Source organism: Anarhichas minor, unplaced genomic scaffold (assembly GCF_050575085.1).
Source record: "Anarhichas minor isolate MPS153535 unplaced genomic scaffold, ASM5057508v1 ptg000033l, whole genome shotgun sequence".
Classification (NCBI taxonomy): domain Eukaryota; kingdom Metazoa; phylum Chordata; class Actinopteri; order Perciformes; family Anarhichadidae; genus Anarhichas; species Anarhichas minor.
The window spans coordinates 8,997,116-9,023,710 of NW_027466479.1; the positions used below are offsets into that span (position 1 = coordinate 8,997,116).

The following is a 26,595-nucleotide window of genomic DNA, read 5'->3' on the forward strand; positions in this document are numbered from 1 at the left end:
GACGGATGTATCTGAATGCACGTCCAGGCTTTTCCTTCCTAATCTTCGTATATATCCAGCAGATGGCAAGCGCTCGATGGGGAAGACTGGTTGTGTAGCGACAGTTGTGTTGTCGTGTTCCACCCAGTGGAGATGCCCTTGATCTGTATCCAGTGGTGGTGGTGTCTCAGTGTGTGTCTGTGTGTGTGTGTGTGTGTGTGGAGGGGTTCTCACTCCTCTGTGAAATAAACACAGCAGATAACATCTGTGTTGGTATGCTGCACCCTTGTGGTGCTCAGCTGCTACATCTCTATAAGCCCAGATAAGGAGGCTGCCTGGCTCCGAGGGAGTGAGATTGAATCTGTGGCATTTCACTCGATAAAGGATCCCACTGCATTTCCCCAGATTTAACAGCCTCCAGTGAGTGGTTGGAGGAAACCGTGGTACCACGAAGAAGTCTCTCGGACCAGCAAAATGTTTTAAATTGCTCCAAATGTACCACACCGACGCTTATCTCTGTCAAGCACTGAGGTACTTCTGTGCATTCTCAGATCAGCAGATGCAAAAAAAAAAAAAGGGAAAAAAAAGAAGAGAAGCTGTGAGTCCTGACAGCCTGATCATGCACGTTCGAGTGCACATGCACACGCACGTCTCAGTCCAATCCGACCAGTCGATTGTTCTCTATTAAGATGTCCTTTGTCTCGGAGCGCCGGCCTTGTTGCCTTGATCTTGCAGAGACGTCTCTCGCAGTGGAAACTTGGGTACTGTGAAGCCGCGGCATTGACAGTGCAGGCGTCCCTATGAGGTGACAAGGACAGCAATTGATTGGGCCTAAATGAGAGTGAAGAGGAAGATTCACTGCCATCGATCCACTTCTTTCCTCAGGCAGGCTCCTCCATCTTTGATTATGACCACTTTAAGCCCGATCAAGTGTGTGCGAGCCGCGATGGGGGAAATCCCGTTGAGAGGTGTTAGCTCCATTTGCCGAGGCTGTAATTACGAGAGGATGTGAGGGCCCAAGGTCAACGCGCAGCAGGTGCCATCAGGCTGGGTGATAATAGGGCTTCCTCTTGCTTCCCTCTTCAATTTAGTCATATAGATAATAAGCTATGGGTAAGATGGTGTGTTCTGTGTGTATGTGTGTGTGAGTGTTCCTCGGAGGATGCTCGGCGCATAATAAATGTTTCTTAAATAACGGCTTGAGGACAGGAAAACTGTGAAGAAACACAGCCGTGCAGATTAAAAGATAACAGCTCTACTTGGTGCTTTTTTTCCACATTTTTTTTTTATTGAAAGCTTCATCAGAGAGAGAGAGAGAGAAAAAAAACAACAACTCATAAAACCCAAGTCAAATCCTAACATCCACAGATGTACAGATAGTTTTTCTCAAAGATCACACACACTGAGCAGCGTGTGCGAGGCGTGACCATGTCCTCCTCGGCGCTGAAACAAAGAGAAGTGAAAAAACCAACAAAAACAACCAAAAAGAGAAAACTAACAAAAATTAAAATTAAAAACCGCTCTGCTGTCCTAATAAATAGCTCCTCTTTTTATCGGATGTATTAATCCCATGCCTAACGCACTCTCTGTGCTGGCTATCTCTCAACAATTTGGGGGTCCATCTCCTAGTGATTGTTGGATGTTCTCCGGGAGCTGCTTGGCCTCCATGAGGGCTGCGCTGGCTGACTGTGCTCCTGGGGTTGTGTGGCCAATCGATAGCTCTCATCAAAGGTGGACCGAAGCATCAATTAAAAAGCACAGGGCCTCGCTCATGTGGGGGGGCAGTTTGAGCAATTTTTCCCACTGCATTATGTGTGCGAGTGTGTGCCGGTCTGTGATGAGTAATTGAGCCACGGTTCTGCTTTACACTCAGCAGGAGACAGGCTGAGAGAGTAACTCTGAACTACTGCTTTTCCTAACACACGACAATCAATGTGGAATGGCTGCAACTCCGTTCACGAGGAGCCTCGCGACAACTGAGTACGACATGTAATACATCTGATGAGTTCACGGCTGTGACAGTGTGGAAAGCCACACTACATAAATTACTTTCACGTCAGATTCAAGGATGGCGGCAGTGATTGTGAGGAGCAAATGAGTCGAGGACGAGTGTTGCATTTCCCACGTGTGTGCTGTATTTTTCCCGTATTAAATAGAAGTTGGAAAGCAATTGTGAGAGTCTGAATACTCTTCCTAGAGTATGGAAGCCCTCAGAGCCAAGTGAGGAAAAAACAAATTCAGATTATCCAAGTCTGATTCTCTCCTGTGTTTATGACGTATGAACAGGTGAACGGGATCATTTTTCTGAGTTACTTTTTTCCACAGGAGGAAAAAAATAAAAGTTTTGGCATTTTTTTTCTTCAAATTGTTGTCATAATACTCATTTTGGCCACGGGAGGTGTTTCTCCATGTGCTCTAAACACAAGGTACTGTGTGCTAGCAAGGTATGTGAAAAAAACATGAACGCTTTTCCTGCTATTGAGAACATGGGGTCGAGGTGCACTTCAGCTTCTTGTGGCCTAAACAAATATGACAATAACACACACAAATCACCTGCTAAACCTTGAAGAAGTAAGTACAACTATAAGGAAAGATTATCCTGGTAAAACCTTGTTTTCCAGCTGTTCTTAAGGCATAAACACAGCAGAGAAAGACTTCAGCATGGTTTTATTCCCTCTCACTCGCCTCCCAGGGCTTCTGAACTTGAGGCACCAGATGAGTGAGATTTACTGCAATTTAGGTGTTACACTTAAACATTTAACATATGATTGCATAAACTTTGTTTTGTCTTTTCGGCACTATAGACGCAAACAATATGACTGACACAAGCAGGCAAACCATGAACAGGTGTTAGAGAGCACCGGTAGGGCCCGGGGTTATTCAGTAGGAATGAATGACAGCCAGCAAGGACATCCCGCCTCCAACCTGCTGTCCCTAGTAACAGAAAACAATGAATGCGATGGTGGTGTATTCGTTCTGGAGCGTTCTCGTCTGCTCGTCCGTGGGTCACGAGTATGCCATTTGTTTTCAATTAGTGACACGTGTCAAAATTATCATGATTGCCGCGTTGCCAAACACAGCTTGCACGTTGCCAATTTGGTAGGTGAGAGAGCACCAAAGGAAGGGAATACAACTGATGCGAACGGACGGAGGGAAAGTGGTGGTTCGGTATTTCGAATACTAAAGACAAAGGATGGAGGAGGTGGAAAATAATGACTGCCTGTGAAGAAAAAGGGGGGAAAAAAGAGCGTGCGTTGCTAATTAGCGATGGGTCGAGCTTGGTCGCCTCCTGGAGTCCTGTACGGGGGACACGCTGCTGCATGAAGATGGAGAAAACTCCAGGCTATGACCACTTCTGCCCGGCAACAGCAGCTAATGATGCTCCAATCTTTCTCCCCCCCCCCCTACACACACACACACACACACACATACATACACACTTTCTCTCTTGGTATAGCTGACTCCTGGTTTGTGCTGACACATGGGCAGACTGGGAGCAGAGCGTTTCTGCTACAGCCTCCTTAAAATTGCAGGCATGCCTTCTGTACTCCTCCACGAAGGTATTGGTATTCTGGAAAAGTACATTATGCCATTGTGCTATTAAGAAAAAGCCATTTCTGTTTGTTCGGTCGGGTAATCTTCCAGATCTCTGTGAAATATTGGCGCCGTACATTAAAAAGCAAACACCTGCCGAAACATCTTTTTCTTTCTTGAATCTCCATTAGCAAAATAGAGCCCATATTCTTTGTTGTGCCTTTTTTCTCTCCTTCTCTCCATAATCTCTTGGCTATTTGTAATCCCATTTTCCCATAATGCCATTACTATTGAATCTCAGGACATTTGTGGGACGCTCTGCTCTCCGATGTGCAACTCCTGCATCACGAGTCCTATTAGGCTTCAAAAATGTCTCCTGTACTCTATAAAACAGCAGCCGTTAAAGTCTGGAGAACTCTGTTATAGCTTTGTATGTGCCACTGTATTCGCTAAAAGTTGAACTGTTGAGTAGGAGAACTGTACACGCACGCACACTGACACACACACACACACACACTAGCTTAAAACTGGTAAAGTTACTTGGAACGACTCAGAAATGAAGTTCATGCAACAACGACGAACACATGGGCGATGTGTGGAGGAGCTCTAAAACCCAACACTCGAGGCGAGTACAAGCAGATGTTGAGTGGCAGATCGGATGAAAGGAAACGGGCAGGTGTTGATTTGATTGGACAATAAACAGCTGAACGGTCATTGAGAGACACTTTGAATGACACATTTGGCTTTTGACCTCCGTAAATAAGCAGGTATTAACACCGACTGAGGGAAGAGTAAATGTGGGTATGGCTTTAACAGTGTGGTTTAGGAACCCGCGTCCCGTTTCTTATGTGTGTCTTTAAGTGGACAGGTGGCCTGTTAAGAGCGAGTTGACGGCCGAGTGTTAAACAGTGGCCGGCTCTTCACAGAGATCAACGGATGCAATGAAGGCACGAGCCCGAGACTGCTTCCTCTTTAGCACCACAGAGTAGCTTCCGTATTGTGCAGCATTTCTTCAGCACAACTGACTCAAACGAGCTCTTCCATGTGCTTTTTGAACTATCACATGGATAATTTGGAATTATTTGGAAGCTTCGTTAAAAGGCACTCGACGTACAATTGGATTGTTGGTTACAAACATCGCCCCGCATGGTGACGCAGCTCGCCCCTCATGTGCACAACACGCCACCGTGGCCCCAAACTGCAGCGCTGGAGTGGAGATTTGAATGAGTCACGTGGCCAAACAAAAAGCTCCCTCTCTGTCTAAAAGAAAGGGGTCTTTCGAGGGACACTGGAGTGGATCCTATTGCCCCGGAGGGAGACAAATTGGGCCCGTCAAGCCTCATTGCGAGAGTGACTGAAATTGGTTTGTGGTTCTGCTTCTGCACCATCCAATGAAGAGAAGAAACCTCAGAGAGAGAGAGAGAGTGAGGAGGGGGGGGGGGGGGGGTGAGAGCAAAAGGAGCCTGGCTTGGCCGTGGCACATTAATGGTGCCAGTGAAGCAGGGAGGAGAACGGGGTCTTTTTAGCGCTGCAGCCCTACAGTGGGGCAGAGCGGGCGGGCATGGGCCAGCAGAGCAGACACACAAAGTCCCACAGGCAATGTCTTCAGGGGGCCAATCCTCAGAGGTGACATCATTGAAAACCTCACACAGCTCTGGGACGGGAAGACCGGATAAGATGTGACGGGGTTGTTTGTGTGACAAATTGGGACGGGCAAGGGGAGCGACTGACACTCAGCGGCGGTGGCCGAGGAAGGAGCTGCCATCAACGTCTTGTTATGTGGCTGGTGAGGAGCCTAGTTACCGACCTCCCCTGCAAATGATCAGTGCTTTTAAACACACTTCTTGTGGGTGTCACAGAGTGATGGTTGTCTTACAATGCAAACGGGTCTTTCTTCTGTTCGGATGCGTTTTTAAAGGAATTGTGCAGCATGTCTTCACAGTAACCTCCTGGAGTCTCTGCTGGTTGCGTGTCAAGCTCACGGTGACGACGACGCGACACGGTGCTCCTGGCCAAGAAATAGTCCGGCACGTAACGGCCTGTAAAACCACAAGGTGTCGCTTTTACACTTTGTTTCTTGTACGGATCGAGAAAACCAAAAACATATGTTTGAATTATTGAGCTTTAGAGGTGCTGGTAGGTGGATTTTGTCCCCTTTTGGGCAGAGCCAGGCTGGCTGTTTCCAGCCTTTGTGCTAAGCTAAGCTAACCGGCCGCTGGCAGTAGCTTCATATTTACCGTACAGACGAGAGAGTGAAAGTGTACTTCTCATCTAACTCTCTGGAAGAAAGCGGATAAGGATAATTCGGAAAAAAATGTCAAATCATTCAATTACTTCTTCACGATTATATTAAATATGCTCTGTAAATACAATTAAGTGCCGTAAAGTTTATGCAATCATTGCCAAAGACTCAAAAACAGCTTACCTGATGTCCAATATGCAGCAAACACCACTCATCTGGTATTCTGGGCAGGGAAACACTCAAACCTGGGTTTGGTGATACATGACAGAGATTAACAGGGAGATCGACACTGAAGCTCAGTATGCAGAGCAATGGTTGAGTTGTACGGTCGTATTAAAGACATAAAGAGACCGAGGGCAAAAACCACCTCGACAACCACGGAGCTTTCCACAACCTGTTTCCTAAAGTTTTTCCCTGCAAGATCTGTTAGAGAGAGAGAGAGAGAGAGCGAGAGAGAGAGAGAGAGAGAGAGAGAGAGAGAGAGAGAGAGCGAGAGAGAGAGAGAGAGAGCGAGAGAGAGAGAGAGCGAGAGAGAGAGAGAGAGAGAGAGAGAGAGAGAGAGAGAGAGAGAGAGAGAGAGAGAGAGAGAGAGAGAGAGAGAGAGAGGTGGAATGCACCGACGGTGTGAGAAAGCATCGTAAAAGTGAAGTGATGTATGAAGAAAAAGACAAGACCAGGAGATGAAGAGAAAGGACTTTTGGTAGGACTGCCACTGGTTGCATCACACTTTAAATACTGTTTGATGTGTGTGTTTGTACAGTGAGTGTGTGTATTTTGAAATGTGTGTGTTTGTGTGTGTGTGTGTGTGTGTGTGTGTGTGTGTGTGTGTGTGACAACCGTGGAAAACTAGCTTAAACCCGGTGAAAAAGAAGACGTGAAGAAGGATAGTAAGGACTGGTCCGGCCATCGAGGTCAAATAAAAAACAACGACAACAGCAACATCAGCAACAACAATATCAACATTAACATCATCAACAACAACAACAACAACATCAACAACAACAAAATCAAACTGAAAAATGAAAATGAAAAAGAAAAGAAAGGAAAACAAAATAAAAACAAAACTCTGGTTCAGAGTGTCTCTTCATCTTTGGTATAAAAATGGCCGTCCATGGGCTGCATTTGATCCACAACTAGGAAAGACTACAGAAATTGTCAACAATTTCCTCTATTGCTTTTGCACTGATTGGTTTAAACCGTAAGCTCCTACTCAATCTACTGTTTGTATTTCACTGCCAGAATTTTTTTTTGTTTTTTTTTTTAAATTTTATCATTTTTTTCTTCTTTTTTTCACCTCTTTTTTTTGCAGTGTGACAAGCAAAGCGGGCTAAAAACATCTTTAAGCTCATAAAAAAGGTCAAATGTGGCAGATAAAAAGCACTAATGTCATTGACAGCAACTTTGCCATGTAAAATAATAATAATGATAATAAAAAACAAGTTCAGCATTTGCAACAGACTGCATCCACAATGCAGCATGTTTTCTTATGTTTTCATTTTTTCCTCACTGTGAAAAATCTCTTCAAAGCTTCTTCTTCTCCCCCCCGCCCCCCCACCCCCCCGCCACAAGTCTTTTTCCCCAACAGACATTTTGTTTTCTTCTGACACTTAGTTACCTCTGACATAATAATTATCAAAGTTTTCTTCTAATGAAGAAAAGAAAAAAAGCTCTTCTCTATTAAATCTGTACAGCTTACGTGATAGATTCTTTTTTCCTCTTTAGAACGACTCCTCCAGCGTCTTGTACCTCCGAGCGGTCCAAGAAACGGATTTCGTTTGCTTATTTTTATTTTTTTTCTAACCAGACGTCAGACTTAAACTCTGTAAAAAGTTTCTGCCGCCCTTCAAATTAAGGCCATGAAGATTCAAGAAAGAAAAAAAAAAACTTTGTTTTTGAATATATCTAGAAAAGTAAAATGTAACACTAGAACATAAAAAAGAGTGAAAAGAAACTGTAGCTTAATATCTGAGGAAGACAATCTCTGTGTGTATCTCAAACTTGACTCCCGTTTTCTAATTACAAAATAAACTTCATCGCCTACCTGCGCATTAAACCTTTTTTTTTGCCTTTCTTTATTTCATTTCTTTTGTTTTTTCTTTCTTTTTTGTTTTTATTGGTTGAGAATTTTCTTTGAGAAACTTTTCAAGCTTCAGCCCAGCCCTTCCGGCAGGTTCCCAGACTAAACAATTTCACTTCTTTGCACTGTGCCCAGCAATTTTCCCATCCCCTTCCTCTTTGCACTTCTTCTCTCCATTTTTATTTTCTTTTTTTCTCGTAGGCCAGGTAGGAAATGAAAAAAAGTGTCTCTTTTTTGGTGCCTGGGCAATCTGGAAGCAATCTCTCTTTCTTTTCTCTTTTCCTCACATACACAGTGCAGCCACCTTCTGTCTCAAGGCAACGCTGTCACAGGAACATTCGCTCAGGCCGTCGCTATCTGATGAAAGAGGAGAAAACAGAGCGGGGGAGAGGGAGAGAGAGAGAGGGGGAGGGGGGGGGGGGGGGGGGTGGCGTTGTAATCAAAGACCAATATCACAAACACAGAAAGGCAACAGAGCTGACAGCTGACAGCCCCGTCAGCAGACTGAGGCAAAAAAAGGAGCACGTTAAACGGATCTGATCGGGTCACAAAAGCAGAAAGTGCTGCCAAGATGACGAGCAAACGACAAACAGCAGCCAGGAATAATTTGAGTCATTTACAACGGCCCCACTGCGTCTCTTAGCGCTCTCATTTTATTTAGCTCAGTACCTCGTAGAGCTTTGCTTCACAGACAAATCTGTCAAAGAGAAATAACTTGCAATTTGACTGCTTTTGTACCCAAAAAACATTTTTTATGATTACCAAATACCTCACAGACAGGAAGCCCGTCTATACCAGTTTGATTTACTTTGACGTGTTGGTGACAGAAGTTATGTATTCAAAAAGGAAGGGCAAAGTCTCTGATGAGGAATATATATTGTCTCACAATACATATTGCCCACGCTTTATGCTTTATGCTTAAAACAAAAATAATGTGATAAATAATCATCGTAACTGAAAAAACAGATGAATAGTAATTAATAACTAGAGCTAGCGCCTCAGGGTCGTATGCCTCCGCCTCCGTCATGTTACAGTTTACGTCCATGTCTGTCTAAAATCACTTCATCATTTTATCCTCTTAGACATTTGTGTGAAATTGTCATAATTAGCATCATGGATTTTTGAGTTATGGCCAAATATGTGTTTTGCTTTCAGTTCATCTTTGAGTCCAATTGGATGTTTGTGATAAGAAATAAGCCTCCGGGCGTTCCTGAGATATCGCGTTCACAAGAGTGGACCGGACCGACGGGCACAGTGCCTAAAAACCACCCCGAGAGGAGAGAAGGCCACGTTACAATGGCCGACAGCAAGCTGCACCGCTCCACTGTTTGACTCACTTGGACTGGTATGAGTAAGCAGGAACATGGTCGACAGCACTGTCCACCTGGATCTGTTGCTGCTGGCCAGCCACCTCCTGTGACGAGGGAGCCACTGTCTGGGCGGAGGCGTCCGTCACCACTCCCTGAGGACACGGCACGGAGGGGAATGTGTCAGCTCTGTACTTTAACAAGCATTAAAAGCTCGGCACTTCCTGCTGGAAAAGTACGTGACTGGATCGACTTCTGCTACTGCTCTGCACATGCATGTGTACTACTGAAGGTCCTTCTGTCCTGGAATTGTGAAAGGAGCTTTTTCTTCCTTGAATCAAGGGTCTAAACTTGTACATTTTGGCTTTAAAAATAATAAATAATAATATATAACATAATAAAACCAAAACAGTTTTGACATGACATAAAAGTTAGACCAAATAAAACTGTTGGGGTTATTAACTTCTCAGACTGACAGGTCCATCACTCTGAACTCATACTGTAGATAAGCCATTTTCATGGATGCCTGTCAGAAATGCAACCAGAATAATTGCGGTGACATCTTCCATTTATGACTTGTAAAGGTGCAGCAGTACAAAAAGGCTTCTTTGAATTTTAACACACCACTTAAGTGTGCTACAGCAATTAAACATATTCATATTAAATATAAATATTGGGAGCAATGTGGTTAAATAAAATACAGGACAAAGAACAGAAGAAACATCACGTTACTGTGATTTGACACAGGAATTAGTGTATGGGTGTCGAATATGTACGAATAGCAAAAAAGATCTGTGCTAAATTGCTTGCAGACTTCTACATCTATGTTAGGGGTAAAACATGTGTCCAGCATTACCCATCATTGAGTCATCTCAATCACCTTTAACAAGCTCTCAAGGATACCGCGTCCTGTCCATACATCAGCCCTCCAGACACTGGCTGATGCAGCGACGTACGCCCTGCTGCTGACGCTGGCAGAGAGAGGACGGCGGGGAGGATGAAATAGGTACGAGGCGCCACGGGCTACGCTGCAACTACAAATTTGTCTCCTCCTTCCCACTCCTTCACGAGGAACTTTCAAAAGGACAGGGGAGCTTGGGAGGAGGTGGGGGGTATGAGAGAGGAAGGGGGGGAGGGACTAATGGGTCTGTCAGCGGAAACTGTCATTGTCCGTGGTTGGTGGGTTAACCAGAGCGCAGTGGCTGACGGATGTGTGTGTGTTCCAGCTACCCACCAGCCCTGACTGGCTATGGAGAAGGGAGAGAGAGAGAGAGAGAGAGAGAGGGGGACAGCACCGCCGGCACTGTGTCTCACTTCAGCTCCTGTCATCTGATACACGACTGATAGTCCATCTGAATACGGCCGCACTGTCAGCCGCCATGACAGCCGTCCCCGGCTCTCCTCGACCGGCCCGCCTGCTTTCCACGCTCATCATCCCTCAGGCTGGACCGCTCCGAAACCTGCCAGCAGCTCAGACAGCCGCCGAGGAGGTGACAAACTCTGCGCTGCACTTCAAATGTCTTTCCCAAAATACTATAAAACTTCTGTCTCGTCTTGCGTTGCTTGCAGTTTTCACCGTCGTTATTCGCTGGCGGTGCGAGGCCATTTGTTCAGCGGGCAATTTACGGCAAATGTAATCTGTCTGTTTAATGGCTGTTTTGTTCTGTTGATGTGGGGATGTGCTTTGCAATTTTGAAGTGAGCGCTCGTGGGTGTAAGTGAGTGGGCTGTCCGGCGTAATGATGTCCCCCTTTTGGGTAAACCTGGACACGTTTCTGACTGTTAGGAAGTACCGTGTGCATGCATGCGTGTGTGTGTGGGTCTTACTTCGACAGGGACGGCTGTTGGAGGCACAGGAGTGTACTGGGGAATGTAGGTCCCTTGCATAGATGCCGCGGCAGCTGCAGCAGTCATGTACTGAAACACAAACACAAGACAAACGCATGTTAAAACCCCTGCACACACACACACACACACATCACAACACAAAGGTATTACATGGTGCAACACACACATTTCAGACATCAAATATCCAACACTGACATCACAATTGCCTAAAGGTGTAATTTACTGCAATTATCCCCCAAAAACCACTGGGAACGTGAGCTTGCTGTGCTCTCAGCATCCTTTGGAGGGCGCTAAAAGAATGTGTGTGCTCTCTCAACAGAGCAGAGCAGAGCAGAGGAGAGTATGCGAGGCAGACGGAGGAGAAGGAGGAGGAAGAGATGTCCAGCTGTTCCACCAAAGACTTCACAGGGAGACAAATGCACTAGGCCACAGCTGAGAAGAAGATAAAACAATAAAAAAAGATAAAGATAAAGCTGAAAGGGAATGAAGGGAAAGAGAGAGAGAGGACAGAGAAAGCAGGAGGTCTGTTGCCTGTGGCCTATATTCCTTTAGACATGCCTGCCCCGGCTTTTAACTGGCTGCTGGCTCACTCCATGATGGCCATTTTACAGACGTGACACACGTTCAGTTACATGACAGCCACGGGGCTTTCACATGCAATATGAATGAGGACACGGCACTTTGTGTGAGGCTTTTTTCCTTTTTTCCCGGGACTTGCTGTGAATGTGTATGTGTGTGTGTGTGTGTGTGTTGAACGTGCACGCCAGTGTCAACCTGACTTGCCAGTGTGTGTGTGTGTGTGCTTCTTTTTAATTAGCGCATGCCTGTGCATAGAAGATGACTTATCACTATGTGTCCGTCCAACTGTGCATGTGGATGTACAAGTTGTGCAGCTGGGTGTGGGGAACATACATGCATGTGTGTATGAGTGTGTGTGTGAGTGTGTGTTGGTGTGTGTGCCCGTGTGAGACAGACAAAGACAAAGAGGCTTGGACCGATAATGCTGCAGTACAGCGCCAACCGATGTGATCCCAGATAAAAGCCACCAGGCTGCCTCTCCTCCTCTTCCTGCTGCTTTTCCGGTCCAAGAAAAAAGAAAGGAAAAGAAAAGGGAAGTACAATCCCTTATTCTTTTTTCTGTCTTATTTCTTCCTTCTCCTCTCAGTCTGCCTGCCAGTGGTAAAAAAGCGTGGCGGCGGTGTGCAGCGGGAGGCGATAATGGAGGAGCTGCGCCGGGGCTGCGGATCCTTTCTTGGCCGTGGGCCCGGCGGTGCTGGTGAAGTGTCATTACCGGCAGCGTTGCTAATGGATCGGGTACGGCTCCACCGCTCACCCCTAATGAGAGCAGCTAAAGGCCATGGACATGGGTGATTAACTCCCCCACCGACGCCGCGCATGGCCAGGAGGATACCCTGGGATGGATGTGAGTGTGCGCTCGCATGCGACTGTTTTGGGGCAACGTGCGCGTGCGAACTTAAGGTTATCACACCTCCAGGGCTGTCACACTCAGGACGGGGTGAGGCGGCACATCCAGACTTCCTGACACATTACTGCATTACCTCTCCGTGTCATCCCTTCTTCCCTCTCACCTTTCTGTCACTCGCTCTCTTCCCCCTCCCTCCCTCCCTCTCTCTCTCTCTCAACCTGCTATTGTCTAAAAGGGCCTATCAGGTTGTTGAAGTGACCTTCTCCCTGGTGAATCCAAGCCATGCATACCAATTTTCCGCAGGACTTTTTCTAGTCTTCGCCTCTCCTTCCCGTTAACTTATTCAGTCGACTCACCTGTGAGGGCTGCGCCAAAGCAAATGAAGGGAAGCGGGAGATAATTAGCATTATCAAAATCTCCCTGTCAAAGGCACGGTGTCCATCTGAAATGTTATATTTCTCTGCAGGACTGCAAAAGGAATTTAAATTAGACTCAACAAGGACATTTAACAAGATTTTTCCTTCCACCATAGCCATTAGCTAACCTATCTAATGTGGCAGGTTGAGCAGGGCATGCTTCCGCAGTCGCTGCTGTGGCAAGTCAGGGGGACGTCAAGCTTGGCTCCAGTGAATCGGGTTGCTATGGCGATAAAGATGATTTTTGTCCAATTTCAACTCTTTTAATACTTCCCTGTCCATAGTCAGGGGACAGGTTTGGGCGATATAAAATATCCCTAATTGGCAATAAATGCTGTTCCACTGTCACAGCCACACATACCTGTGTACACACACACACACACACACACACACACACACACACACACACACACACACCTGCGACTGGAGCAGATGGCGTGTGCGTATGTTTGATGAACGGGAGGCCTGGATGGTTCCTTAACGAGGCTGGTGTGAGTAGACTCCTTAAGTCTCTGCTCTGCCATCACTCTTCATGACATACAACTGTAAGCACTGTATAAAGTCACACCGCAATGCAGCAGTGCCGGGACGCAAACACGTAGACGTACCAAACCAGAGACCAGATATGAAAGCCCTTCATAGCTTGGCTCTGGCACCACAGCGGTTTGGGCCCTCGGCACCGAATCCGATTTTGTTTTTTACTTTTAGCTTCTGCTTCAAGAAGAAGAATCTGTGAGGAAGTTGTTCTGGCAGAAGTGGAATGTAGCAAAGCACGTTAGCATGTTTAAGATGTTCAAATGAATCATCCGCCTCTCTGTTGATCCCTCCCTCACATCTATCTCCGTGCTGACATGCTGTTCTGTCGCGTCGGCTGCACGGTGGAGGATAACAGTTGGTCAAGGCAAAAGCATCCAGCTACTCAGTGCGGGTTATTAATGGCAGCGCGGCGTGGGGATGGGCTCTGATGACTATTGATCTGAGCTGCGAGGCTCCATCACAATGGAGCTGCACACCAGCGGCCGTGAATCACGGTTCTGTACCACTTCACCGTGAAAAGCCCTCCATATCTTGGCCCCCTGGCTTTGTTAACGCCCTCTCCTGCGGAGATTTATTCCGGCAAAATCCGTCCGTTTTGTTTGTCTCACGCACGCACAGAGGGATGCATACGCACAAGCAGGCCCGCGTGGGTGACGCGATGCACAGTCCTGCCAATGGTTTCACATTGTTCCACTGATCTACAGGTTTTGTTTGATACATTGTTTATTAAAAAAAAAGAAGAAGATTGGTGCAGCTTTAAGTTGAGTCAAAATACTAGAAGGATCTTTGAAGAAGGATCAAATAGTTCCCGCTCATTTTTGAATGTTAGTTTTGCTTGAAAAGCCCATTCCTACAAAGCTGCAGTCTTAATCATTCAACTTTTGGATTTCATCAGATAATGACAAGATGAAATCTTATGTGAAATAAGTTTCACTAAAATCGTACAATTATTGTTTTGGCTCGACTAGATTGACTGAAATATTCAATAAAATCTAAAATAAATCTAAAATAAATCTAAAATAAATCTAAAATAAATCAAATTTGACACAGGACTAAGACTAAATCATCAAACAGTCATCAAAATGAAGAACGAAAACATTGTAATGACTTTTCAGCCAGACTAAAACTAGCCTTAAACTTTGAAGGATACAAATTGTGACTAAAACTAATTAGCATTTTTGTCTAAAGACTAAATCTAAAGTAGATGCCAAAATGAACACTGATGATCAGCGCTGCCTAGTTTGACAGCTAGATTGGTGATTGACAGCTGCCTCAGAGACCTCTCTGCTCTGATTGGTTCTTTGCCTTCGGGCATCGTGGAATCTTGCAAATGCCATCGGGAGCACGAAAAGGAGGCAGAGGAACCGGGTATTTTCTGTGTGTGTCTCCTGTGCTACTGTCAGGCTATAGTGACAGTTTGATCAAATATGACAAAAGGTTATTTTTATTAAACCTACCAACTGTTGCTTTAAGACCCCCAAATTATGCCGTCAACAGTAAGCTGTCACATAAACTTACCGCTGTTCTTCATGATCAAGATACAGAGTTTCAGGCTACGATCCGACTGCACTGCGGAGTCTGGGGCTTGCTGCAGGCTCATGCATTTAATGCACATACAAACTGGGAACATATTCAAATTTAAAAGTTCAGCACGAACGATCAAATTCAGAACATTAAAATTAATTCAAGAGCGGCACAACTCTCGCACCATACTCCTTGGCTGCGAGCCCATTCAAAGCACATTGTAAATTTTATAAATGCCATAAAAAAAAGTTGTCCCTCTCTTTAACAATTACCTTCAAGGTCCTACAAGGACCTAGCTGCTCAGTGGTACGGGGAATCAGCCAGATGTCGTCGTGCGTTGCTGTTTTGGATGTGAAGCTACAAAGGAAGGGAGCGCATGCTCGGTCGACTCTCCCCGGGTGAGTAGAGAGCCATGCACGGTTATGGAGATGTAGAATAACATACTGTACTTAAGACTCCCCCCCCCATATAAAACCAAGGGAAACAGCCCAGATAATAGAGGCAAGCGCTTCACACAAATCTGTCTTCCAGGGACGCAGAAGCTGTCAATCACCACCGTCACCATGACAACAGAGACCTGGGTTCTACATGCCATGACAGAAAGAGGATGGAGAGCACAGAGGGAAGGTCACCTCTTGTCATGTCAAACACTATGTCGCTCACGCACAAACGCAGACACTGACACGCGTGTACACACACGCGCGCACGCGCGATAAAGCAGGTGCACACCAACGCGTGCACAGCATCTAACAGGCATGAGCAAACACAAAGCATGACGGATAGACTCCTGCTAAGTGGTGAGAGCAAGGAGATAGTAAATAAATCAGTAACGGAGCGATATGCACCAAACATGGTCGAATAAATCAGCGAGGAGCTTGGATGGCATGTTTATGTGTGCCATCCATAAACAGTGAGCCTGAGGTTCTCTAGCATTCTGTAATCAAGTTGTTCAGGAGAGACAGACACCAAAGTGAGCTCGGTGACTGTGGAGGTTGTGGAAAACAGAATCATTTTTCTGGCGAAGCAGCCGAATTCCCAAGCAGTGACCATCAGGCGACCCAGCCTTTTTAAAAGGCCGAACCCTCTCCGTGCCTATCCTCGGAAAGCTACCGTCACCACACCAGTGTGTCGCAGCTTGGGCGGACCGGGAACATTTGGTGCTTTTCTTGGAGTGGGGAAGAAAGCCACAGCCATACACAAGCGGCCGCAGAGAGTCCTGGAACAGCCAAGAGTATTCTGAGGAGTGGCGGAAGTCGTGATGGGTTGTTGACTCTGGAGACGCTGCTCGTGGCAGGTGCGCGTCGGCGGCGAAGGCTAAGCCACGTGACCGGTGGGTGGGGGGGGCAATCAAAACAACCTCACCACCATGCGTCTGCACTTGAGGAATGTGCTTTAAGAGTATGTGGTGTCCAGTCCAGTTTACTGCACGGATAGTTACAGACGCTGGTTCCTAACCCCTCCTTTAACAGGCTTTCTCAATCAGGCATTATGAAAGGGCTTTTACATCTGGCTTGAGAGTGAGCTTCATAGAAAACATGTCTCAGTTCCCACTGATGATCAAGTGTGGCATGCCGTGTGTGCAGCCCAGCCATAGAGGAGTTATGCTACGCAGCACATCGCCTCAGGAAAGCTAAGCAGGCAGAAAGGGTAAACCAGAAATACAAAAAAAAAAGAGAGAGTGCCGTAACCCACTTTCTCCTATAACACAACCCATCAAACATCAGAAGCCATCATCATAGATTAGCCTGTCTCTAATCCTGGCTGTTAGCACAGCTGGGGCCGATTAGGGAGGGGGCATTCCTGACAGAGCCAACATGGCGTCACAGTCGCTGACAGCTCACCTGGAAATACATGGATAACTGTACAATACAGCACTGTTTCAATCACACACACAAACACACACACACACACACACACACACACACACACACAGATCAAACGTACTGCCGGAGCAAAGCTGCCTGCTTGCCTGCCCCCGAGGCAGCAGGGTTAGGGCAGGAAGTCAGGCTTCAGAACTGTGCAACACTTCTAAGTCGACTTGATCCTTAAACAGGGGGGAGTTCCTGGTTTAGGGGGCGGCGACTGTAAGCCAGTGTGTGTGTGTGTGTGTGTGGAATAAAGAAAACTGATGGAGTGGTAGATGTGATGTGTGATTTAGAGAGTGAGTGAGACAGAACGTGTGAGAAAGAAACAGAAATTAGAGGTCGAGAGTGAGGGAGGGGGAGAACAGAGGGTCCTGCCACACCGTTAAACTTCGCAGGAAATCTGCTTAATGTGGATCAGGGAGGAAACGTGCGCTCTCAGTATCTGGCAGTGAACGCACGCAGTGTGAAACAAATGATACGGCAGCTCCACGGCAGAGCATATGTGGCGACAGCCTAAGAAGGTTTGGCTTTCTTGAAAAGGAAATGTAAAATCCATCTCTTGCTCAATGTGTACTTTGTCTTAGACCCGAATGAATAGCGTTCCCCAAAGATTAAAAGGCCTCCACTTGGTCATTCTGACCCAGACCCACTGTGTAATGGACACCTGCGGATTTGTCTCTCAACGTATAACTCTCTGTCTCAAACAGCAGATGTAGACTTTTACATGTTGTTTCATTGCTGGACTGGTACGCTGAAACGATATAGCAGCAAAACCGCGAGCCACAAATCCATTTTAAGTGTTTGAGCACTTTTACTAAGGTAATGCAATATGGTCGTGGCTTTATTGACTCCTAAAACAATGAAACTATGTACATACTATTTCCTGCAATTATTTGGCTTTATCAATCTAGCAAATAACACATTATGATGAAACATGGTGCTTTCCATATTAATGGTATTTTACAAAAGACTCTTATAATATTTGCTGTATTATTATTTCACTACATGAACTCAAAATGACCCTTCGCCAAATCCCACCCCTCGAACGCAGACTGGCCAATCGTAGCGGTAGATACTGCTGGATATGCATGATTATGCTTATTCGCATTCAGTCAGCAAAACATTAGCCGGCTTATCTTTGTCCGAACGGTTGTGTTTCAGTTGACATTTGGATTGTAGATCTGAAGGTCCTGCACCCGCCCGTTTGTAAATTGGACATGTACCGCCAAAGATTTAATGCTGACAAGTGTCGGTTTGTTAACGCCAAACACCAGATAGGCGGCACCATGAGTAGCGTTAGTCGGTGGCAAGCCGCCAAGGTTCCCCTAATTCGCGAGGCTCGACATCTTTAACTAACTTAAATTTTGTAATGTATGGCTCCTTTGCCTCTGTCGAGAGCTTCTCTTTCTGATGATGAACAATTGACAGATGACTAGACCGGTGACAGATAATGACAGCTATTGTAGCTACGTGAGCCATCCTTGAAAAGTGTCGCCCTAGCACGCTCTGCGATTCCCATTCCCTGTTTGTACTGAAGCCTTTTTGTCTGCCCTCACCCTGTGTGCGTACTGTAGGTGGACAGCTCTGCAGCGAGCTAAACGCACTTTGAGGTTTTACTGAGAGCAATTGTGAAACGATGAAAAGCTATCGGACAAAAAGGTAAAAGACAACAAAAAGATGCCATAAACAAGAACTAAACCAAAGGTATTCTAACAAGGACAAAGGTACAGACTTATTGTCATATTAGTTACATCTTCCCTCATAACAGGAAGAAACAAAGTATCACTAGTGAAAGATCAACACTAGTTCCCCAGAGGACGTAGAAGTAGTAAAAATACACAAGAGTAAAAGTAAAAAGAGTAAAATATATATCAGTTAGCCTAGCAGATAATAAACAATTGAGTCAGCCTCAGACAGCTAAGCTATAATGCGTACCCTTGTTAGCAATAAACTGATGACAGAAAACTAAATTAAACAATCAGCAATAACACAACAGCTGCTCTAATAAAACACAAATAAAAACAGTGCCTTCAGATAAGACATTTAATGAGTAGAATAAAGAGGCCTGTAAATATTTGCTTGGTCACAGATTGGTGGATGTAAAAATGAAACTGACTGTGGAAAATATTGTAAATATACACATTGTCAACAGTATATAAAAAAAAGATCAAGATGCAGCTTTTTCCCCGTCCCCTGAGCAGTGTGTCCTCCAAAGCTTACTGCTCTGATCGCACAGGGAGGTTCTCAACTTGGAGGTTCTCTCATTTGGTTTCTGGCAACAACGGAGCCTTGTGTTCGTGCATTTGTGTTTTTGGTATCGTGCATGGCTCTTTGTAGCACAGCGAGGCGTACTCACACTTCCTGTAGTGCCCAGGGACAGATGGTTCATCTGCTGGGCGAGAGGGCCCATCATGCTGGCAGGCTGCATGGACATAGTGTGGTCCATGGCTGGCGTGATCACTGCACCCTGGTGGAGACGGGAGAAAAGACGAGGAGAAGGTGAGATGAGAGGACGAGCCGGAGAAAGGAGGAAGATTGTGGATATTCTGTAATCTGATTGGTTTCCACAGAGTGGAAGGAGTCCACATAAAAAAGAAGGTTTGTATACGTGTGTATGCCCAAGAGGATAGGGTGTGGTGGTAAGGCTTAAAAGAAGGCCAGGCAGGAAGTTGGGGTTAGAGAGGATAAGAACAGAGAGAAAGTCAGCAGGAGGACAGGAAGGATCTTCAAAAACATAAAAGCAATAAAAACAGAGGAAGGGGGAAAGGTGGGGCTGAGGCAGGGGTGACACGAGGACAAACGCAGCCAGAGAAGAAGAAGGGAAGAGGGGACAGTGTCAATAAACAGCAACAGAACACAGGGACATTTTCAGGATCAATGCACACTATTGTCTTTCGGTCCATCAAAATAGTCAATATATGCTGCTGATGTATCAACAATATGGGTTTGTGGGGGTCATTGATTGAAGGGAAAGGATGCCTCCTCTCTGCCTCCACCCGCCCGTCTCTCACTCACTCTCTGGCCTCCCCTCCTCTCGGTGTAATGCGCTGCATGTTTTCCCCAACGGGCGGATGAGAACGCTAGAAGCTTCTTTTTCCGCGGTGCAGTGGAACATGAGGGAAAGTGATGAAACCCTTGTTGCACTTTCATCCCTTGTCATGATAGCTCCATTCCCCCAGCACCGGCGCCTCGGGAGGAGCGCGCTCACAACCGAGCCCTCTCCCTCGGCTCGGCTCGCCTCTCTTCTCACTTTGTGTGTCTGTGCTGCCAGTGTGTCTACGTGTGTTTGTAGGTAAGCCTGCAGCACACCGTGCGTAACAGCATCGGTGCACGAGTGTTTAAAGAGACTGACTGGCGTCTGCGGATGTGGGCGTGCAGCTCCGGCAGTGTGTGTGCGTGCATGTGCGTGCATGTGCGTGCATGTGCGTGCATGTGCGCGCATGTGCGTGCATGTGCGTGCATGTGCGCACCCCACTGGTGACTCTGTGTGGGCCTATTGGAGAACAAACTGTGCAGACACAGCCTGTCAGAACCGCTCTGCTTGTCTACTCCCTGCATTCACAACACAGTCAGCCAACTCTCTCTCTCTCCCACTCTCTCTCTCTCCCCCACCCTCCCTCATCTTCTCCCTTTACCACTCAATATGCTAGCTTCATGTGATCCTTCCCGGAGTTTCACCTCAGCATACAAAGAAAGAGGCTGGGTGAATGCTGAGATCAGTAGTGGAAGGAGTGCTAAAATTGCACCAGTCTCATTATTACAAAGTGACCATTTACACATCACTAAATTAAAACAGTTTGCTCCACACAAACGAACAGGTGAAAGAGTGGGGCCCTGGGTTTTGCCTCTCGGGCTTTATACAACTGCCTTATCTTACTGAACGTCGGGGCTGAAACCTGAAAGGAATAACTGCAGAACTACTCAGAGCTGAAAAAGGCACTGGCTCATTCGTGTTTGGTTCATTTTTTTCTGATTACATTTGACTATAATAATAATAATAATAATAACATGAATATATATAGGAAGTTAAATAAAAGCAGAGATTAGTTATTACTAAAAATTGTTACGTCGCTGAATAGAAAAAACGGACAAAACATATGTTAGCTTGTTAAATATATGACGTAATATGACAGACGGTCTAGCTATGTGACCCAACACTTGATGAAAATGCTGTTTAATGACGATAACTCAGAGGATTCAACACAATGTACCTCAAATCACAAAATTATGCTAATTAATGCTAAATCAAGCTAATAACAACTGCACAAATATTACTAATTCTGAAACTCATATTTCTCCATGTATGCATATTATACAAATAAAAAATAAGGGATTAGCAATTTAAAACATCAGTGCCCCCAATCTGTTATTATTATTATTTTATTATTTTTATTATCAGTTTTCATATTGTAAACACGTTACATCTCATGATGAATGTCTTTTAGGTCGATTGAACAGCACTATAGATTTTTACTAGAAGCCCATTTTCACATTACAGAAGTCTTTACTTGAAGTTAACAAGATGAACTAATCTCAAGACTTATGTGGACAATCTCAATATTTCTCCAATTAATAAATAAATAAATAATCAGTAGTTGCCTGAGGTCACCAGTGTGATGGACGGGAGAAGTAAAGGAGAGGGGAAACGAGGAGACAGCGTGAGGACAGGAGAAGGATGATTAAGGTGAGAGCCGATGGAGGTCACAAGGAAGACGGGAGCCAGAAGAGACGGACGGGGGAGAGGGAGGACAGAGAATTGGAGAGAAAGGCTGAGGGACACACAGGGGGGGAGAGCGAGAGAGCCGACAAAGAGAGAGAAAGTGGAAGAGAGGAGGCGAGGAGGAGAGAAGGAAAGAGAAAGAGAGGAGCGAGAGGGAAGCAGCAGGAGCTGTGGGCTACCTGTTACCGATTCAGCCTCTGACAATGCCTTTATAATGGGAAAGGGAGAGCAACGGAAAGGCTTAATTCACAGACGTGTCAGGGAGAGTTAAGCCGATTTGTGATTTCGATTTTCTGTGTTTGTGAGACTGAGTGTCTGTGAGAGAGGGGGTTTTTAGTGTGTGTGTGTGTGTGTGTGTGTGTGTGTGTGAGCGGCGTGTGTCTGTCCTGAGCTAGACTAGAGAGGAGAGAAGATGAGAAGGAGACTGACACAAATAGAACAATATATGTTTTGGATTTGCCCGCTGCGTGAAAGAGAAAGCTAATGGATGCTACAGACGCATCTCAAATGCATGACATGATGTTTACAGATCTCCTCGATGTATGCACTGTTTTTGGTGTGCGAGTGAAATGTGTGCGCGTCCGAGAAAAACCCTTCTTGCTAAAGATGGTATTGATCGTGCTCCAGACAGGAGACAGATGATATCAGCCCCCCTGGTTGTTAAATACGTTGATATACGCTCAGCGACCAGAGACAATGTACAGTAAATAAGAAATCTTGTAAAAAACAACAAAAAAAAAAAAAACAGCAGTGTTTTTCTAACGACCACTCATTACGAGTAAATAGCAGCACTCAGACTGATGGAGCCCTGATCGGTATCAGCTGATATTCATTACTAAGCCTTTAGAGTTGCTGATCAGAAATAACAGCTGTAAAATGGGAAAGGCGATACATAAATGTCACACAGATAGTGTTTATACTGCCTGATCCATTACGGTTAATCCCCAGTCCTACACAGATTGAAGATGCAGTCAGGTATAGGCAGCATGTTTGGGGCTCTCAAGCTTAAGGAACTGAGTATTTGTTTTCTTGCTGCACAGAATTGTATCCAATTTTGAAGTGACCGAAAGAGAGTCATTTTTTAAATCTGCTCTGTCAAGAAGGCAGTGACAGATTTTGAAATAAAGAACAAAATTGCTCATTTTTGGAGAGTGTAACTGAGTATTACAAAATGTCAAGAAGCTCCCTTCAAAGTAAATAGACTACAATCTTCACGGACTAGAAAAACAAGCATCGATGGAGTCACCGCAACATCGAGAGGTCCTTGAACACGCACCCACAACTGGCCGGCCAAAAATATTATGCAGTTTGCTGCAGCAGAATGGGGGATTAGCCGTGGACAGACACAGAGGGGCACGCTCACTCACGGGCGCACACACCGATTGCATGATAATATCGCAGAGATAATAGAACTTTATTTATGCAACACTTTTTAAACAAAGCTACAATTACTTTACGTGATTGTGGGCCCTGATGTATCACTGCTGGCAAGAATACATCTGTACTGTTCAGCCATCGCACGCAAAATCACTAATAGCTTGGTAAGAAGTAAGAACGGGGCATGAACGATGAAAAGTTTGCAAACTATAAGTATAAGTATAAGTATAAGTGACAGGTAAAATGTGAAAGTCGGACACAAAAAAAAAAAAGACACATTCAAAGCCTGAAGAGCGTCAAACAATGGCCGAGGCTGTGTTCCACTCAAACAAAGCTTGTGTTGTCCCCATGAAAGAGGACCTGCACTTGACTCAACACATTCCTCGGTGTATTTGACAGTTGGCTTCTCCATGTGACGTGTCGGTGGTTTGGATACCGATGCTGGTAGTCTGTTTTGTGTCGAGGTAAATGTGACACGCAAACACTGCAGGATACTCAAGAGGTGCTGCGGCTCCACGCCGCAGGGTTCGAGTAATTCTGCTAAAGCTTCAGTACTGCGTAGACATTTCTCCGTCTCCAGTGAAACATGCAGACACAGACACAGCTTGTTCCCTGAGTCGTTATTGGTCTGGAAAGCCTGGTGTTATAGAACATCTGCTGATGATTGACTGGTAACTATAGACAGTACGGAAAGCCAGGGACCGCTAACACTAGAAGCCTGCCCACCTGAAGGGAATATCCTGTTGGTACAGAAACTGGATCCATAGAAGCCACAAAATTACACAAGTTACTGGATAGTGTGTGTATGCGTTGTTATTTATTATCTCTGCCCGGCATGAATGTAAGAGGAGAGTTCGCGTTTGGTCGTGTGTGTGTGCGTGCATCTGTCTGTCTGTCCATGGCTAATCTTGCATACTACTGACCAATCAGTCTAATATTCTTTTTGTGCTCATTTATGACTGAACGCTCAAGGACCTTATGTGGTTGCGGTGATTCACACTTTTTTGAAAAACATATTATAGTGAGAAAGGGAGACGGTGGCAGTGGTAGCGGCAGTGAATGTACAGGTTGCCCGTGAATAAACACTGCAAACATACTCAATATCAAGGAAGTTCCCTTGACATGCTGCTAGGAGAAAGTGGAGGGAGAGCCTGTGGGATTAGCCAACTGTGGGTTGTATTGGTTCAATCGAACATTGCAGCAGCGCTCGTTGCAGACACACCTGTCTGAGATCTGCTCTCTGCTGAGTCCTTTCAAGTCTTGTTTTGTATTGGTGCTCTAATAAGCCTCACAATAGCCCCCCATGACTTTTGTTTCACCTCCCTCGACTGTGACCACAGTTATCAGATACCCTCAGGCACCTTTCTATTCAGGAACGCCCAAAAAAAGGGAGCCAGCATCCTGGGTCTTTCACTGTAATCCGCAGCATGAATCCCTCCTCGGGGCTAACAGACTGCCAGGGCTGCCGTAGTATTACCAACACAGTCTGTCTACAAGACACAACGTGCCAGGGACAAAGGCAGGAAGGTGAACTGCTCATTTTACCCAACTGAAGTAGCAGAGAAACAGTAGTGCACACTGATGAATAGCAATACATGAAGCCACACAGGTTGACATTGATGCAGATAGCGGCTTATTGTTCACGTTCAAATTCTTTTTTTACGGTTTTGAAAAGCTTAATTGCAGACCCCACAGGAACCTACAGGGAACAGGACTATGACAATGAAGCAGCCGAGGGGCCACAACAATGTATGTTAACAGATTAGCATGTGGAACCAGATACCGATGAAGGATGTCTCACCTCTGGCAAAGATGTTTATCTACTGTGTTACTATTTGTCCTCCACAATGAAATGACAACAAGAGGGATGATGGATCAATCTCCAGACACTTATTGATTCATTTCGTCTGTCAATCACGTGCAATATCTCAGAGGATGCAGATTGAATTACAATTAAATGTTTTACCCCAGAAAATCTGCTTTTTCCAGTCACACCAGTGAGGTGCTGTAGGCCACAAATACAGGTCAAAATATGAGGACATATGTTTCTGATTGGCTGTGATTGAGACCGTTCATAGCAATGCTGTTGCCTTGTTGTGCACACATTATTTCAGTCCCTATTACTTCTGATAATGACTATAAAATGCTCATAGTAATGAGGTCATTATCAGAAAAAAATCCATTAACTTGAAGAGGATATTTGGATGGATTTGTAGTGTGTGTGTGTGTGTGTGTGTGTGTGTGTGTGTGTGTGTGTGTGTGTGGGAGGGGCATTTGCGTGCGTACAAGAGAGGATAAAGATGCTAGATGAAGCATGTAACAGTATTTGTCATGTCGTCATGGGAGGTCCATTCCTCTCCACGCTCGGATCAACCCTTCTCTGACTGCCTTTTGTAGACAAATGGATCATTTCACACTCAAGGCTCTCTCCAGAATATTTACAAAAGCAAAAAAAAAAAAAAGAAGAAAAGATTAGAAATCCAATTTTTTCTTAAACACAGCGAGCTAGTAAAGCCTGTCCACCAAAGCAAATCAGCTTTTGTCTCAAAATGTGTTTCTGCTGCTATCGCAACATTTTTCAAGGTAATACCAAAAAGCTTATAGCGAAAATGCAGCCGCTCAATCTCTCTCTGTCAGTCACCCTGTGGCACTGCAACAATATCTCTCTTTTATGAATGCAACTTTAACCCTGGACAGACGATTTTTTTTTCGCTTGCACCGGCACAGTAGCTGCTGTTGTACTCTGAGAGGGCATTAGAGGAGAGAGAGAGACGGAGGAGGTTGGAGAGAGAGAGAGAGAGAGAGGCAGGAGGGATAGAATGAGACAAAAACAGGAAGAAATAAAAGGGAGGTGTATAGAAAGAAGTAGAGAGGGAATGAGGACGGGAGAGAGGGATGAAAAGATAAAGAGAGGAGAGGAAGAGCAGCGAGAGCAGCTCAAGGACGACTGTAGCCCCGTCTCGAATTCTGCCTCGCCAGTCAAAGCCATGAGACCAACATAATGTTCCCTCCTTCTGAATCCGCGGAACGTTTTACGTGTCAAGCGGGGAGATGGGTATCACACAGAGCACCGACTCGCCCCCATCCGATGAGGGCAGATAGTTACGGTTCAATTCTAAGAGGCCCAGCAAGCGGCTATTCGAAGCCGGAGCAGGGAGAACTGTCCGGGGTGCAACCGAGAGGAATTCAATAACTCACCTTCAGTATGTAAGGGCCAAAGCACTCTGGCAAATACACACTTGAAGCACATACAGTCCACAGTAAGGAAAAGGGGGAAAATAAGGATGGATAAGTCACGGGAAAAGACAGCAATGCTGCGCTTGGCTGGCACTGCAGCTACTCCGGCACTCTTTGGCAGAGGGAAGTGGATTCTAGGCGTCTGCGTGCGTGATTAATGATCTCTACGTAAGTGAGATTAACCATTAAGAATGTGTTTCTGCACTTAAACATCATGTGTGTTTAGAGCAGCGGTGCATCTGTGTGCATGTGCGGATTTGGTTCCTCAGTTTTATCCTCTTCTGCAAGGTCCGCTGACCAAATAACAGAGCGCAAAAGGCAAGCGGTCATGCTGTTCGGACATTCCATGCCTACACTGCCAAACAGAGCACAGCATTAGAAGATCTGAGAGAGGGAAGACAAGTAATGAACAGAGTGGAAAAAGAAAAAAAGAACGACGCCTGGACGAACAAGCCGCAACCTCATTTTGCCGTCCACTTTTAAAAAGTTCTCCAAAGTTCCACGCCC

General features: G+C 45.5%; 1 protein-coding gene across 1 annotated transcript in view; it reads right to left on the reverse strand.

Annotated features, from left to right (window-relative positions):
• Nucleotides 1-1,242: 1,242 nt before the first annotated feature.
• The window catches only part of LOC142965343 (RNA-binding motif, single-stranded-interacting protein 3-like), a 256,699-nt gene continuing 231,346 nt past the window's right edge, over nucleotides 1,243-26,595 (reverse strand). The window contains exons 13-16 of the mRNA XM_076106256.1: nucleotides 19,111-19,221; nucleotides 10,966-11,055; nucleotides 9,170-9,294; nucleotides 1,243-8,189 (exon numbers count right to left, since the gene is read on the reverse strand). Coding sequence (XP_075962371.1) covers nucleotides 8,186-8,189; nucleotides 9,170-9,294; nucleotides 10,966-11,055; nucleotides 19,111-19,221 — 330 coding nt within the window. The 3' untranslated portion in view covers nucleotides 1,243-8,185. The remainder of the gene's footprint in view (nucleotides 8,190-9,169; nucleotides 9,295-10,965; nucleotides 11,056-19,110; nucleotides 19,222-26,595) is intronic.